Source organism: Channa argus, chromosome 6 (assembly GCF_033026475.1).
Source record: "Channa argus isolate prfri chromosome 6, Channa argus male v1.0, whole genome shotgun sequence".
Lineage (NCBI taxonomy): Eukaryota > Metazoa > Chordata > Actinopteri > Anabantiformes > Channidae > Channa > Channa argus.
Window position 1 is genome coordinate 4,611,460 of NC_090202.1, and position 14,313 is coordinate 4,625,772.

Genomic DNA, 14,313 nt, shown 5'->3' on the forward strand with positions numbered 1-14,313 from the left:
GAGGAAAAGTGTTGTTTTATTAGTATTAGAATTAGAAACATCTTAAACTTTAGACTTTGTAAAGTAGGAAGTCCCTGTTTTACCACCAATTTAAAGAATTACCATGTTCCTTAAAACATATACATTGTACTACTATTTAAAATTTTAGGCAGCCACAACCACACTGGTTTATAACAGATTGTTTTATTGTATTTATTTATGATTAAAACCAAACATAAATGTACATTCTTCACCAAAAAAGACACTGCAGTCTACAGTCATGCTGGTGATAGTGCTTTAGCATTAGGTACTGTGTGACGAGGGGAGGGAGGTGTTTTTTGATGTTTTAATTTTAAGAACAGTTATTGTATTTTACAAACTTTACAAAATCCCAAAAATAGATTTATGAATTGAAATGAAAACCTTACACTATGAAGGCTAAAACTGAAATAAATATATTTTTTTAAAAAGTAACAAAAACTAAAATAGATTTATGGACTATAAAACAAAAATGTCTGGGACATTACATGAAGTCATCAGTCAAGTTCTTAAGAGCTGTGGAAGCTGTTTATGCCAAGTTACTTTACCCAGTGTGTATCTCTAATTACTGAGATCTGTAGAAAAAATATACATACCTAAAATATTTTTTATAGAATCAGAACTAGGCTGGAAACACAGGAGAACAGAAGCTGTATCCAAAGGTCCTCAGCCATACTCACACCTGGGATTCTGTGCTAACATGGCATCTGCTCAAACCATTCAGCCAGAACTAGATTTTTTTGAAAACATAACCAACAAACCTAGTCTCCAAAAATCAACTTAAATCCTTTTGAAGAGAAAATAAAAAACCTTAACCAAAATCGAAGCCAGGGTAATACTATGTTGTCTAATAGATGCATTTGTGTGCATTGTGGGTATAAAGGTGTAATGTGCTGGTATGCAGGCTCCCACCACAACCAACAATAACTGGTTAGATCTTTATATAAATAAACAATGTTAAATTGCTGGTAACCCCTGTGACATTTTACCACTAAACCAGTTGTCTCGTTAGGGATCACTGTGTTAACACTACTACACTTGTTACATGCCTACATATCTTAAACATTTTAAAACCAAAGATACCCTAAATATACAGCACATGATGTAGTGTAACATAGAACATTGTGTCAGAGTGGGCTTGTGCTAATAGACCAATACAGTTGCCTTCAGAACCAGAACTGAAGACATACAGAGGTAGAACTTCACCAGCCATTCTTCTCTACATATTTAACCCTTATATGTTGTTGGCAGGGTTATTGATACCTAGGCAGAGGCTTTAAGTTCTTCCAGGAAGCTAATGCAAACATTTACCCCCCCCCCCCCCCCCCCCCCCCCCCGCTAGTTAATTAGATATACATGGTTGTTAAATGTAATTCTTTAAAGATTTTCTTAATGATTTTACTACACCACTGGGCTAATTATGTAATTTTCACCAAAGGGCACTTATGTGTTATTTCATTGAATGAAGAACTTTTCCACACAAATCATCCAGCTCATCCAATTACAAGGACAACACTGCATTACATCTCCTTCATTTAAAGGGCACTTTGTCTTATTTTTTTCTCACACTATCACGGGGCACTATCACCTTTTCTAACATAGAAAGCCCACTGATTAGGGCACTTAATTCCATGCTATCAGATATACTGTAGAGTAAGACACTTCATGCTGATTTACCCATAACCAACTTCCCCTCTGCTATATCTAATCCAATGTTTTGGATAATGTAAACCAGAAAGAACATTTATAAAAACATATATTTTTTTTTACCAATGAAACTAAACTGTAAGGCTATTAATATTTTTAGCTGCCCTAATTGCTGACTTCATGGCAGTTTCAATCCACCCATGAGGTGTAGCTGTGTGTTCTCCGGCAAAGTGCACTCGTCCCTCACTCTGGAACAGTTCTCTTGAATAGTGTCCCTGCTGGTAAGGTGTGAACAAGGCAAAAGCTCCCAGACTATAAGGATCCAAGCCCCATTTCTTAACAAGTCCCCCAGTCCACTGATGCCTGATTTTCTCTCCATGTATCTTGATCAAGTCCTCCAGGACCACAGCCATGAGCTCCTCCTCTCTCATTCCTTGGAAGAGAGTGGAATCGTCCGAACATGTGTAAGATGCCAGGAGGGCCCCTGCTGCTGTTTCTGGGAAGCTGTGGCTTGGGTAGTAAATGAAGCGGGATGGCTGATCTGTGATGCTCTTCCCTCCTCTGATGCCCTCGTTTTCCCAGAACCGCTCACTGAAGCTGAGTATCACCTTGGTGGAGCTGGCGTAATGAACTGAACGCAGGGCCTCCATCTTGTCCCCAGAGAGAGGGGGCTGGAAGTCAATAAAGAGGGTGGCCTTTGCTGTTGTTGTAACCACAACGTAGTCAACTGTTAGGTTGATCAGGGAACCAGAATTATCCTGAGATGTTACAGTCACATTTCTGCCACCTGTTTGACTGATCAGCTTAACTTTAGAGTTAAGTAGGATCGTGGCATTTAACACTCCAAAGAAAGCCCTTGGGAGATGCTCAAAGCCATCCGTCACTTCAAAGTACCTGAAAAATAAAAACACTTTGTGAGGCATCTTAAGACAAATTCATTGTTTCCTTGTTTGTAAGTTTTTCTACCCATGATGGAAATTTGTCACCATCCTATTTGTGGGGGTTGGCATGGCCTCTCTACAGACATCCAAGAGGACTGTCTGCAGGCTTAGTGCTTAGACATGCACGTGTGAGAAAAGTAAAGTAGAATGTTGTTTCAAACATCAAGTGTGGGTTATGGGTATGGTTCAGGGATACAAACCCTGACTCTGTGAATGCCCCTCAGCTTTTGTAAACATTTTGGTGTAACGGCAAAACACTTTGCTGTTTCACTTTCATCACTATCATTGTCTCCCCACCCCCCAAAAAATGTAATCATTAAATAGGCTTGACTACAAACTTTTTCTCTGATGTCTTTGTTGGTTGATAACCATGAGTCATCTCTTCACATTAAAGCCAGTGTGGGTATCAAAAGAAAAGTGGAGATTAGTCTGTCAGTATTATTGAAGCCATAATTTGTTTCAAATCAATCCACTCTACTGAAAAATTTCCCCTACATGGCATTTTGCTCAGTGTCGTCTCTCTGACCTCACTATTCACTTGCATTCAACCCAATTTAACTGTCTATCACTTTAAATAAAAGCACCTGCCAGAAACTAAATGCATGTGTAAACAGCAGTTCAATGCTGTAGTTTCATTAGGTGATTTAAAATACTTTACTTTATTTCATTATCTGTGTCATATTTTAGTCACATTAATTGTGTGGCTATGTCTGAATCTGGTGTAGCGACTGTTAGAACAGTATAGTCGGGGAAAATATAGAACATACTTTGCACTCTTATGTATTAGCACAGTAAAGTAAAACAGATCCAACCTGTACAGTACAAGGAAACCTGCTGTATGTTCACATAAGGCTAAAAACCAATCTCGACAGCATGTTAGCAGCACATTAGCAGAGCAACAGCAGACTGTTTGTTGCATCTGTCCCTTTAATTTATCCTATGCAAATCAGCGTACCTGTAATATGTCAAGTGAAAATTTTTAATTTAACCACTGTGATTATCTCCACAGGCTGCGTGTTGACAAACTCAAGGATTGCAAATTGAATATTTCTTACTCAGTTTTGTCATTGATGTCTGACTGTATGTACAGCATCTCAGTCAGTGATGTGTAGAAGAGGCTGTTTTCATTCAGGAGGTCTCCGATCATCTTCAGGGCACCCCGACTGAGGTTGCCTTCCTTCACCAGATATTCCTGATAGTAATCAGATGCTAAATGTTATTTATATGGTGCATTGTGTCATTCAAATACAGTCTACGGCTCTGTGACAGTCGGAAATGTCAGTGTAAATTAATCTTTACCTTCACAGTGTAGGAGTCATATTTATCTAGCATGGCACTGCAGCCGAGTGTCTTCAGGTCATCCTTCACCTGTGCAATCATTATAGTTCTTACTAATATATGTCTCTGTCCAATACAAAAACATGTTTTTATTTTTACTAAATGATAATGAGATACACTGTAAGCAGACCTTCCACAACGCCTGACTGAAGAGCTGAGCAGCTGACATCCCCCTCTCTCGTTCATTTAAACTGTAGTTGAGCACACCAGGGTTGTTTTCCACAGCATAGGTTTTGTGCAGCACTCTGTCTATCAAGTAGTAGGTGTTTATGTCTTCTTGGATGAAGGGGTTTAGGGGAATTTGTAATTTGGAGATAAAGGAGAGCAGAATCCTGTGGAATTGATACGAGATATGAATACTATACAGGTAGTGTATGCGGCTCTATTGCTGTCACTGTATATCCCTGTGTAGCTACTTCTGCTTCTGCAAATTAATTAATGGGACAAATAACATTGTCTTGTCTTATCTTATTAAACCTTTCCAAACTTGTACATTTTTAAATAAAACATAGTTAAAACACTCAATAACAGGTTTTGCACCAGAGTAGAATTGTATTTGCATTGCATGTGGATGGAAGATTATTGGACCGTTGAAGGTCTATAGTAAGGAACATTTAGTACCTTCCACAACATGGCTTTGGTTTTTGTCCCCAAGCACTTAAAGTAAGGTGCTTTCCACTATTGAGTGACACAAAGAAGTACAGAGCTGACTCAGCCAGGCTATTCTAGTTACCCCTGTGTATTTGTTGGTACCACTGTTATTATAATTAGGTGATTCTGCAACTGAAACTAAGACAAACTTCCAAAAGCTATTAACTGAAAATAAAATTAAAACCTAATTCACTCTAAAGAATAAAAAAAAAACTAAACCAAATATCTCTTTTTTTATAACTGAAAGTGAAATCACAAAAACATCAACACAATGAAACAAAAGTGAAAACAGAGTCTTTTGGGAGACTATTTAAACTAAATTAGTTCCTGTGCCACTTCACTTCACAATGCAGAATAAATCTACACATTTCAAAATATAAACACATTTTTAAAAACTTTTGTTACAAACTAAAATAAAATTTAAAACTAGATTTCTCAAAACCGAGATGAAACAACAACAAACCCAGACTCCAGACAAAATAAAACTAAGCCTAATAATATAAAGTGAAAGAATAAATGACACACTAATAACTATATAAACCACAAATACTGATCAAACAAGGAGCCTGGTGTGACTGTGTCAAATTTTATGTCTGAGCTGATATTTAAATGTGACAAACAAATAATTTCATTACGTACTTATGAAAGCTTGGGATCCTCATGGCACCCAACTCTGCATACCAACGCTCCTGTCTGTTCCTGTGAGTCTCCACACGGCCTCCAATACGGTTGCTGGCTTCTATAATGGTCACCTTGTGGCCCATGGGGATACATAATTGCCTATTAAATATACTTAAGTGTGGGTAGCACATGTATTACAAGACAATTTTAAAGTTTGTTCAAAAATGAAATGCCACCAGTGTTATTTCTACGCATTCACAATTTTGGCTTTGAGACAGTGGTTGTTCCCAGTGAACTTATTATCTCTCAGTAATGTGCTTGTTCTGTTGCCCCTGTACTCACAGTAGCAATGGTAAAAAAATACTTCGTCTTATAGGCAATGATGGTCTCCCACACCTGGTAATGGTTAATTCCCAAGCTACCCATCAGTCAGTAAAGTCTTTAAATTATTAAGTTTGATCTTATGATCTTCAAAACAGTATATAAGGCTAATAAAATCAGCTCAATAGTTACCAGCTGCAACATTAAAGTGATGAACACATTAATATATCAGTGTAATCCAAAAACATAATATTTATTGACAATTCAAACGTACTCTTACTTTTTGTAATTTAAGTGTTTTCTGAGCTAATTACATTTGTACTTTTGTTCACGTATATGAATACAGGACTTTAGTATCATAAAGAGTATTACTACACAGTGCTATTGCTACTTTTATTTAAGTAAATGAGCTAAGTATTTCTACTACTGCAAGAGGGTTAGTGTAGTTCTAGTACTGTATGTGAGTGTTTTTCAGTCCTGCTTCTGGAGGCAGTTAGAGTTTTTCATATCTTGCTCTGCTAATTGCCTTCAGCTTTCAGCTTTACTGAGCTAACGAGAAGTTAGACTAGCCAGATGTGCAAGGACAGGGAGAGATAGAAAAAGAGGGTGATATGCTTCATCACAAAGGTGCTGTTTTCCTCATTTTATTAATTATCATTCAATATTTAGAAACATTGTCCATGCAGCCCTTTAACCAAACATGCATGATTGTTGTCTGCTAAAAAAGGCTCACCAACTGTATCAGATGGAATATTTTTTCACCCCCTGATCTGCAAATAGTGTCAGTTACAACTCTGCTCATGCTGCGTCCTGTCCCATGCTTTATTCTGGTTACAACAAAAGAGTACATTCCACTAGCAGGCTGTCTCTGACTGTTTGTTTTTTGGTTTGTTTTTTTGCACTGGAGGAACTGCTTCTCCTTCTATCAGCTCAGTGTGAAATGTGACTGCAAGAAAATAGGTGAAATCCAGATTAAACAATTTGGTAACAAATATAACAAGGAAAATATAGAGTTGTGATTAAATCAACATGTGCACTTTGGGACCAAATAGTTACTATCCACTGAGGAGCTTTTAAAGGAACTACAAAACTGTTATGTAAGTTAGCTGACTGACTGTATGTATTCATATTTTAATTTGTAGTTAATATCCAGTCTTTTGTAATATCCAATTACACACATTTTTTTCAACTTTCCCTTTAGAAAGACTGGCAGCAATTCATCGTATTTCAGGTCAGCTTTTATCTTTTATAAGACATTATGGGTGTTTTCTCAAATGATACAAAACTTAATAAAGTGGCATAAAAGCAGTCCTAGAATAAAAATTATACCAGCTTTGAACCTGGACCTATCAGCATACGTTTATGTCACTCATGGTTCCTATTCTGCTGGCTGGGAGAGTACCTCTTTTGAAGTACAAACTAAAAATTCCCTCAAAATGTTCTTAGAACTTTTATTGTATTGTAGTTCCTGTCTGGAAAAACAAAATGTGAAAAACTTCTACCAATATCTCTAAAAACTACGAAAGAATACCTCTGGTATAAAGTGAGAGGTCAAAACTGTCTGACAGATCTGACTCTAATATAATTTCAGTTTATTCAGAAGATGCCTTCAAGTTGAAATCATAATTTCCTCACAATAAATAAATGCACCTTATGGCCGGCATCTTCTAGAAGCTTTGCAGTGGTCAGTCCAGCAATGCCCCCACCGATGACTGCTACGTGACGAGGCATCTTGGTGGCAGGAAGACCTTTATCCACAATGTCAAGTAGCTCTGCATAGTCTGTGTCTTGGAGGCAGTCATATAGAGGGTCTCCAAAGATCCCACTCACAGCAAACACCACAGCCCCCACTACAACCAGAGGAACTGAAGCAGACAGAAATATAATAAATCAGTAAATAATTTCAGTATGTTTAGACTTTATTTCTTATTAAATTCTTATTCATTTGATTATAACTAAAGAACAGTCCACTAGTAATTTGTGGGCTGTCCAATTTCTGTTTCCTTTCTTCACTGCTGAGATTTTAAACATGACCAAATCACATCTCTAAGCAGAACATACATATAACTGATACCCTAAAAATAGGTTGTAGTCCAGGTTTTACTGCATATTCACTGTTATTCTTTATGCTGGTATTCACTACACAATTAGATTTTATTCTTATTACTCAATAACTTATTTACATTAATATAGTATTATTCATTACTCCCTATAGTAGCTCAAAATTTTAACTGCTAAATAAATGTGTTAAGTAATAAAAATGTTAATACTTACAGAATTTACAAAGTGCCATGTGAGGAATCATCTTGAGGATGGAATTCCACAGTGTGGATTTCTTGCTTCTGCTGTTGATGTTGATGTGTGGAGAAGAAAAAGAAACCTACCAAACACAATTATTATATAAGCTTATTGGAGGGACTTCCCTTGTACAAGCATGAAAGTTTAAGCTTCCAGTGAACTAATTAACTTTTGTTTAAAGTGAAATGCTCTTTTTCTAAAATCCCTAAAATAATGAACTAAGTTTGTTATAAACAATTATGATATAAACCAAGTGTGGGAGAGGCGCAGTATCAGCATGAACAAGTAGAAGTTTACAATACTCTAAAGGACTACATGTGTTCGAATTAAAACTGTTTTCCAAAAACACACAAAATACACACAAGTTTGACACAGACAAGTAGTTAAATAATACAAATGGATAAGTGAATTTTCTAAAACGAAACAAAAAAATACTCGTTGGTTACATCCAACTCACCTTTAGCAGTGGTAATGTCTCGTCGATTGTTGTGAGCCGATACATGACTGAGGAAAACTGACGAGACCTAGATCATGCTAAACTTTTAATGCTGTGCTTCTCCCTATGGAATTGGCCTCGAAATTGTCCACAACCTAATTTTAATGATGTGGCTCCTCTTCTAGAAATATTTTCCCACACCAGCTCGAGAGTCAACCACACTGAACAAATCAGATTAGTGAGGTTGTACTAGTCATCTGTCTACCTCATTTCCTCTATATTCAGTCATTTCAATACCTGACCTGAAATTGCTCATTCAGTGTGGTCAAAAAATGCTTAAGTCAAATTTAAAATTGCATTCAGACTTTAAGCTGCATTTTGCTACATATTACCCATGTAACGCAAAATAGCAAATTTTTATTCTTTTTCGAGTCAGTGAACTAAACTGTCTGGCATTATACAGATAATGCATAGTTGAATACAGCGTTGTTGTGGGTCAGATAATTTCATTACAGATTTTTAGAAGTATAAGATAAAACACCCAGGTCACTGAACTAATGAGCATTTCTGGAAGAAAGTGCACTGTGAATGGTTCAGTGCTGAAATGCTGCTCTAAGGACCACTGAAAGTGGCAGAAACTTCAAATACATTGCTCAAACAAACTAAAAGGTATCATTTCTTAGTTGGAATTGGAAGTTATAAGAGCTGAAAGGCATTATTGGAATTGTGTTGTCGGTGAAAGTGTGCAAAAGCAGTTGAAGTTAAAGAAGAATTGAAAATTACCATTATAACGTTTAAAGAATGGTATAAAAAAGTAGAAATCGCTGGAAACAGGTGAATTGTGGCTAAAACCTCAAAAATATTGCTGTCTCAAATTGAAATGTAAAATGTTACAGTTTAAATTGGAGTCTAAGTGTTGAAAAACATTACTGAAACTTTTTTTTTACAAAAGTACAGTAGCTAGCCTTGAAAAGGATTTGAACATTCACATTATACATTTTGAAGAAAGGCAGACAAAGTAGAAGTGGCTGGAAGACAGTTGTGACTTGTTCAGTGGAAGTTTGAACAAAGCAGAGCTAAATAAAAATGGAAGAATGTATTTGTTAGGTGGACAGTTATATGTTCAGTATGTGTAAGTATAAGTCAGTGTTTACTCATATATCAATGTTTTAATGTACTGTATGTCAGCATTATGTTTAAAGATTGTTGCACTCCAGCCAAGTGGTCAGAAATGTATCTTTTAGCATTTTAGCATGTTTCATCTGTGTTTGTTTGGGAGGTGGGAATTAAATTCACAAGCACAATACAGAGTAATTATAACAAATCGTACAAATGAGACAGCAGATAATGTGTTAAACCTGACAGAAGCCAAAGTAACTGCATATAGAACTCAGGGTTAACACAGAGAGACATACACAGATAGACAACCATTCAAACTCCTTGGTGTGAGAGAAGAGGATGCAGAGGACAGGGTTAGATGGAGGCACATGATACGCTGTGGCGACTCCTGAAAGGGAACAGCCGAAAGGAAAAGAAGAAGAAGGCATTTTAGAGTCACAACTTAACCTAGAGGAAGAGGAAACTGGAGTATCTGGAGGAAACCCACACAATAATAACAATAATACTTTTTATTTATAAAGCACTTTACAACACAAGCGCACTGTGAAAACATGCAAACTCCACATGGGAATGCAACAACAGGCCGTCAGGGATTCGAACTTATAGATGTGAGGTGACACCACTACACCAGCATGATGTCAGTAAAAAGTGATATTCATAACAAAGTAGTATTAAACAGCACGCAGTATTTACAGTATGTACAGCAGTATTTTTAGGAAAATTAGGTCATCATTCGTCTGTCTACTTTATATATCAATCCGTATTTTTGCATCTCAGAAACAGTGACCCTGCGTTGGGTCGTTCTCATGTGAACCTACGTCATGATACCGGAAGTAAGCAAAACAGAATGGTTATGAAGAAGCTCACAAGATCTCCCAGTTTAAGCGATGATAGCTCGTGTATGTAAAATGTTTTTGTCGTTTATTTAGTAAAATAGCTTGGTTTTATCTTCAAAAGTGCGACACTAACATATTATACAGTGCAGGATTTAGATGAAGTGGTATTTAGCTAGCTAAATGAAAGCCTAAAGCTACGCTGCGGACTTCCAGCCCAAAAGATTGTAATTTATGGTTTGTTTGCATATCAGCAAATTATCACAAAATGCTGGACATTTTTGCATTCTTCCCATAAAACAATAGCACCTTGCCTTCTTTTCGGCATATAAGCAATACATCAAGGAGGTATTTTGTTTCTAATATTTCGACGTGTGTCCCCTCAGCTTTTAATATCTGGTCGTCCTCCGCTCCTAACGTCATTAGTTAACGATAATAATTCAGACCTAGACGGTCTTGTTGCTTATTACGCTGTTATTCTAATGTTGAAATGTCGTATAATTTGTATAGAAAGTTGTTGAGTCTAACGTTAATGGAGTAAACATTTTAACCCAATTGCGTAGGCATAAACAATTAAGCGAGGTTTGGTTTCGCGTTGTCTTTAAAGAGCCGACAACGGTTTGTATCTGGACTATATTTGCCGGTTGATGCTAACGTTATTAAAATCGATATATACGGATCAGCTAATAACACCGGAACAAGGTCTGTGCAAATATTAGGCGAGTAATCATTAAACTCTAATACATTCATGGTAAACACGTGCAACCCATTTTTAGTAGCTGTGCTTTACTAATGTGACCTCTAAAAATTATCAGCTAAATTAGTTGTTTATAGGCTAGCCTCAGAATATTAAAAGTAAGCCGTGTTTAATAAGCACTACAATATATACAAAAGAGTTTGGAGGAAAATTAGGTCAGTACGGGCCCAGAAGTTCATTTCTGTCTCTGGCCCTATTTTGCAGCTTTTTCAATGTTTCTATCACTAACACTGCTTTGTAGTTTGTTTTGACCCTAAGCTGTAATCTGCATTGATTTTGTTTTTCAAGGAATGATTTTGCTCCAGCATGTGTGATCTCCGCAGTCTTCCTGAGGTTGTCAAGCCAGATACTAAACCCTGCACTTCCATGACTGAGGTTTTGGGAAAAAGGAGCTTATTGGGCTTTGGTGTAGTTTTGGCATGGCTGGTGCTGTTTCATCTGCTGGTCAATATCTGGCTGCTGTGTGTGTTTACCAGCTTGCTGGTGGTGCTTGGTGGTTGGCTTGGCTCTCAAGCAGTCCTGGAATCCAACAATGTTGTTCACCTGGAGAGATTTATTACATTTGAGCAGGTAAATGTATAGTTTCCTGTGGTTAGTTTTGTATTAACAAAAATATTTTATTTGCGTTTTACTGGACTAACATGATCTGATTTATTAAATGGTTTTGGTAAAAAGGAGCACATACCTTGTTCCAGTGTTGTATTTACATTAATTTTGTCCTTACTGAATTTCAGATTCCACGCTCTGTGGAGGATGAGCATCGCTTGGACCAGGAGATCCACAACACAGTGCGAAAAATCATTAGGGACTTTGTCACTTCCTGGTACTCCACTGTGTCCTCTGAGAGAGCTTTTGAAACAGATGTTCAAGAGGCCATGATCTCTATGGCTATGGAGCTGAAAATGCGGGGAAGACAAGTAGATAGGAAGGTAATATGATTCAAAGACCTCAGTTTTGTAGTGTTGCAGCGCATTTACATATGTTTGTGTCTGCCATACCCTGACAGCCTAAATGTAATGGAAATTGGAAAAGGTGTCTTTTAGTTTGAATAAGTGTTTCAGTGAAACACCTACCCACCCACCCACCACCTAGCTACTTCTGGTAAAAAGGATAACCTATAAATACATATTACTCAAATTTGTTACTTGTAAAGTACAGTAAGCTACTCACTAGTTTATTCATAGGCATTAAAAGAATGGAACTATCCTTTAGATATGCAGTTGTTTTTTTCAAATATATCACTGTGCACTATAACAGGGGATGGGTTTTCAAATATCGGATTGATATTCCAATGAACTTTACTGACTGGTGTTATACAAGGATTAAATGTGTTATCAATTTTGTATATAGGCAGATGTGCAAAAAAGAAGATACTTATAGTTCGAAAGATGTTACTGTCAAAATGTTTGTTTACATTACATTTAAATTGACTTTACATAAAAGACTTTTTCCCTGTAGGAGCTGACACAGAGGATTTTGAATCTTATTGGCTGCCACCTTCAAGACTACATCAGAGCCAAAGAACTGGTGATGGAGCAACAGACAGCACTTAGAGTAAAGTGGACTTGCGAGAGCGAAGCATTATGGAAAGCCTATTCTAGTGTTACCACACCTCATCTGGCCATGGCCAGTGATAACCTGGAACTCAACTACACTGGAGCAGTTGTAGATTTGTTGCTGCATGTTTTAGTCCCATCGCCACACTTGGAGACCCGCACAGGACGTTTTGTTGTGGGAAAGCTTATTACTTGCAATGTCTTTCTACCTCTTATTGCAAAGCTCTCTGACCCTGACTGCTTAAACCTCCTCATGATTGAAATATTTGGCAACTTCACCAAACAAGAGCCAGATGTGACAGAACAATTGACTTCTTCAGCACCACTGACACCACCACATAATGAATCAGAGATTGCTCTTCAACAAGACACGACACCAGTACCCCAGAATAATACTGATGCCCCACCAAAAAGAGCAGAGACTGAAATAATCCCTGAGAAAGAGACAACTGAGCTTGCTGCTTATGTATTTGATTCCAAGGAGGCGCACTGTCCTCAGAGCAACGGTGAAGATGAAGTAACTCAACCTTTTTTGAAGAATTACATGAAAGCAAACAAATCAAACTCATTTTACCAGGAAAGTGACTCTGACCTGGATTCTCCTTGCACTGATTATAAACAGAACTCTATTGATTCCCTGGTCATGATAGGCCAAGGGGAGGGTCTCTGTGACAGACAGAAAGACTGCACCACATCTGCTGAAAACAACAATGGTCTGAACTTGGAAAAAGTTTGCCCCTGTCCAAAGGATAGCTCTTGCCCTAAAGTTTTAGTGAATTTAGAACCAGTAGAACATCCCAACAGCAGTGGCTTGTCATTAGCTGGGGCAACAGAGGGGACTTCCAGCATCAACCTGGATCCAGAGAGAGAGGGCAGTTCATCATCAGTGTACCCAAACAAAGACCTTGGTCTGCATGTAGACCAGACTGGGTTAGGGAACTCAGATGAGCTGATTGTAGTCAGCCCAGGGTTACAGGTTTCTTCACCAATGCCATCATTCAGTTTTGAGCCCCTCAGCAGCCCTGATGGACCAGTCATCATCCAGAACCTCCGCATCACTGGTACCATCACTGCTAAGGAACACAGAGGCACAGGCTCACACCCCTACACACTCTACACCATCAAAGTAAGTACATGACTTGATCCAGCCGCTTACATGATTTGTCAAGCTAATCATTCTATTGTGCTCATGTGTGAGCCTGAAGTGCCACCCTTCAGCAAGAAAAATTTAAATAATACTGTTTATGGAAATCTGTGAACTTTTGGACTACTAGTAGTGGTCCCCAATTTGCATGTTTCTTGTGCATGAGCACATGGGTGGCATAGTATTTACATTGTTTAGTTGTTTTTTGGCCATTCCCCTGTTTCTCGCTTGGACTTTTTGTCTGTCTGTGACGACAAATCTCTGTCTGTGCTAGTTATGGATATGTATGTTCATCTATGTTCAACTGTAGCTCAGTTGGTAAAGGCCACTGACCAAAGACAGGGTCAGTGGTTCGATCCCCGGTTCTGGCTATATGTCGAAGTGTCTCTGGGCAAGACACTGAACCCCTAACAGCCCGTTCCCATCCCCAGCTGTGCAATGCCGGTCCAAGCCTGGTAAAAATTGGGAGGGTTGTGTCAGGAAGGGCAAAAACTGTGCCAAAGCAACATGCGGACAATGATCCGCTGTGGCGACCCTGAACTCAAGGGATAAGCCAAGAGGACAAAAAAAAAAAAAGTTCATCTTTTAAACGTTTGAGTGGGCAATATAGTTCCATCCTTTCTTTAGATTAAA

General features: G+C 37.9%; 2 protein-coding genes across 6 annotated transcripts in view; one reads left to right on the forward strand and one right to left on the reverse strand.

Moving 5' to 3' along the window:
• Nucleotides 1-19: 19 nt before the first annotated feature.
• On the reverse strand, nucleotides 20-8,475 carry il4i1 (interleukin 4 induced 1). Its single transcript, XM_067508433.1, has 8 exons — nucleotides 8,293-8,475; nucleotides 7,812-7,917; nucleotides 7,188-7,402; nucleotides 5,235-5,347; nucleotides 4,075-4,276; nucleotides 3,906-3,974; nucleotides 3,662-3,798; nucleotides 20-2,559 (listed from the first exon to the last, which is right to left on the reverse strand). The coding sequence occupies exons 1-8, from the start codon at nucleotides 8,335-8,337 to the stop codon at nucleotides 1,797-1,799; spliced, it is 1,650 nt and encodes a 549-aa protein (XP_067364534.1). The 5' UTR covers nucleotides 8,338-8,475; the 3' UTR covers nucleotides 20-1,796.
• A 1,732-nt stretch (nucleotides 8,476-10,207) lies between these two features.
• Nucleotides 10,208-14,313, forward strand: part of snx19b (sorting nexin 19b) — a 29,034-nt gene continuing 24,928 nt past the window's right edge. For 4 of the 5 annotated variants that reach the window (XR_010914648.1, XM_067507438.1, XM_067507439.1 and 1 more), the window contains exons 1-4: nucleotides 10,208-10,289; nucleotides 11,269-11,550; nucleotides 11,715-11,909; nucleotides 12,439-13,662. Coding sequence is in view for 4 of the 5 variants with exons in the window: in XM_067507438.1 (XP_067363539.1) it covers nucleotides 11,287-11,550; nucleotides 11,715-11,909; nucleotides 12,439-13,662 (1,683 nt within the window). In the remaining variant the exon portion in view is untranslated. The remainder of the gene's footprint in view (nucleotides 10,290-11,268; nucleotides 11,551-11,714; nucleotides 11,910-12,438; nucleotides 13,663-14,313) is intronic. The other variant, XM_067507441.1, reaches the window with a different exon arrangement.

Bases quoted from the DNA above. Each gene is read 5' to 3' on its own strand.
- il4i1 (XM_067508433.1), bottom strand. From the start codon at position 8,337: ATGTATCGGCTCACAACAATCGACGAGACATTACCACTGCTAAAG. The intron at 5,348-7,187 runs GTGCATTTATTT...ATGGGCCACAAG, and splicing joins TAGAAGATGCCGGCCATAAG to GTGACCATTATAGAAGCCAG. The intron at 3,799-3,905 runs GTAAAGATTAAT...GATTACTATCAG, and splicing joins ATGACTCCTACACTGTGAAG to GAATATCTGGTGAAGGAAGG.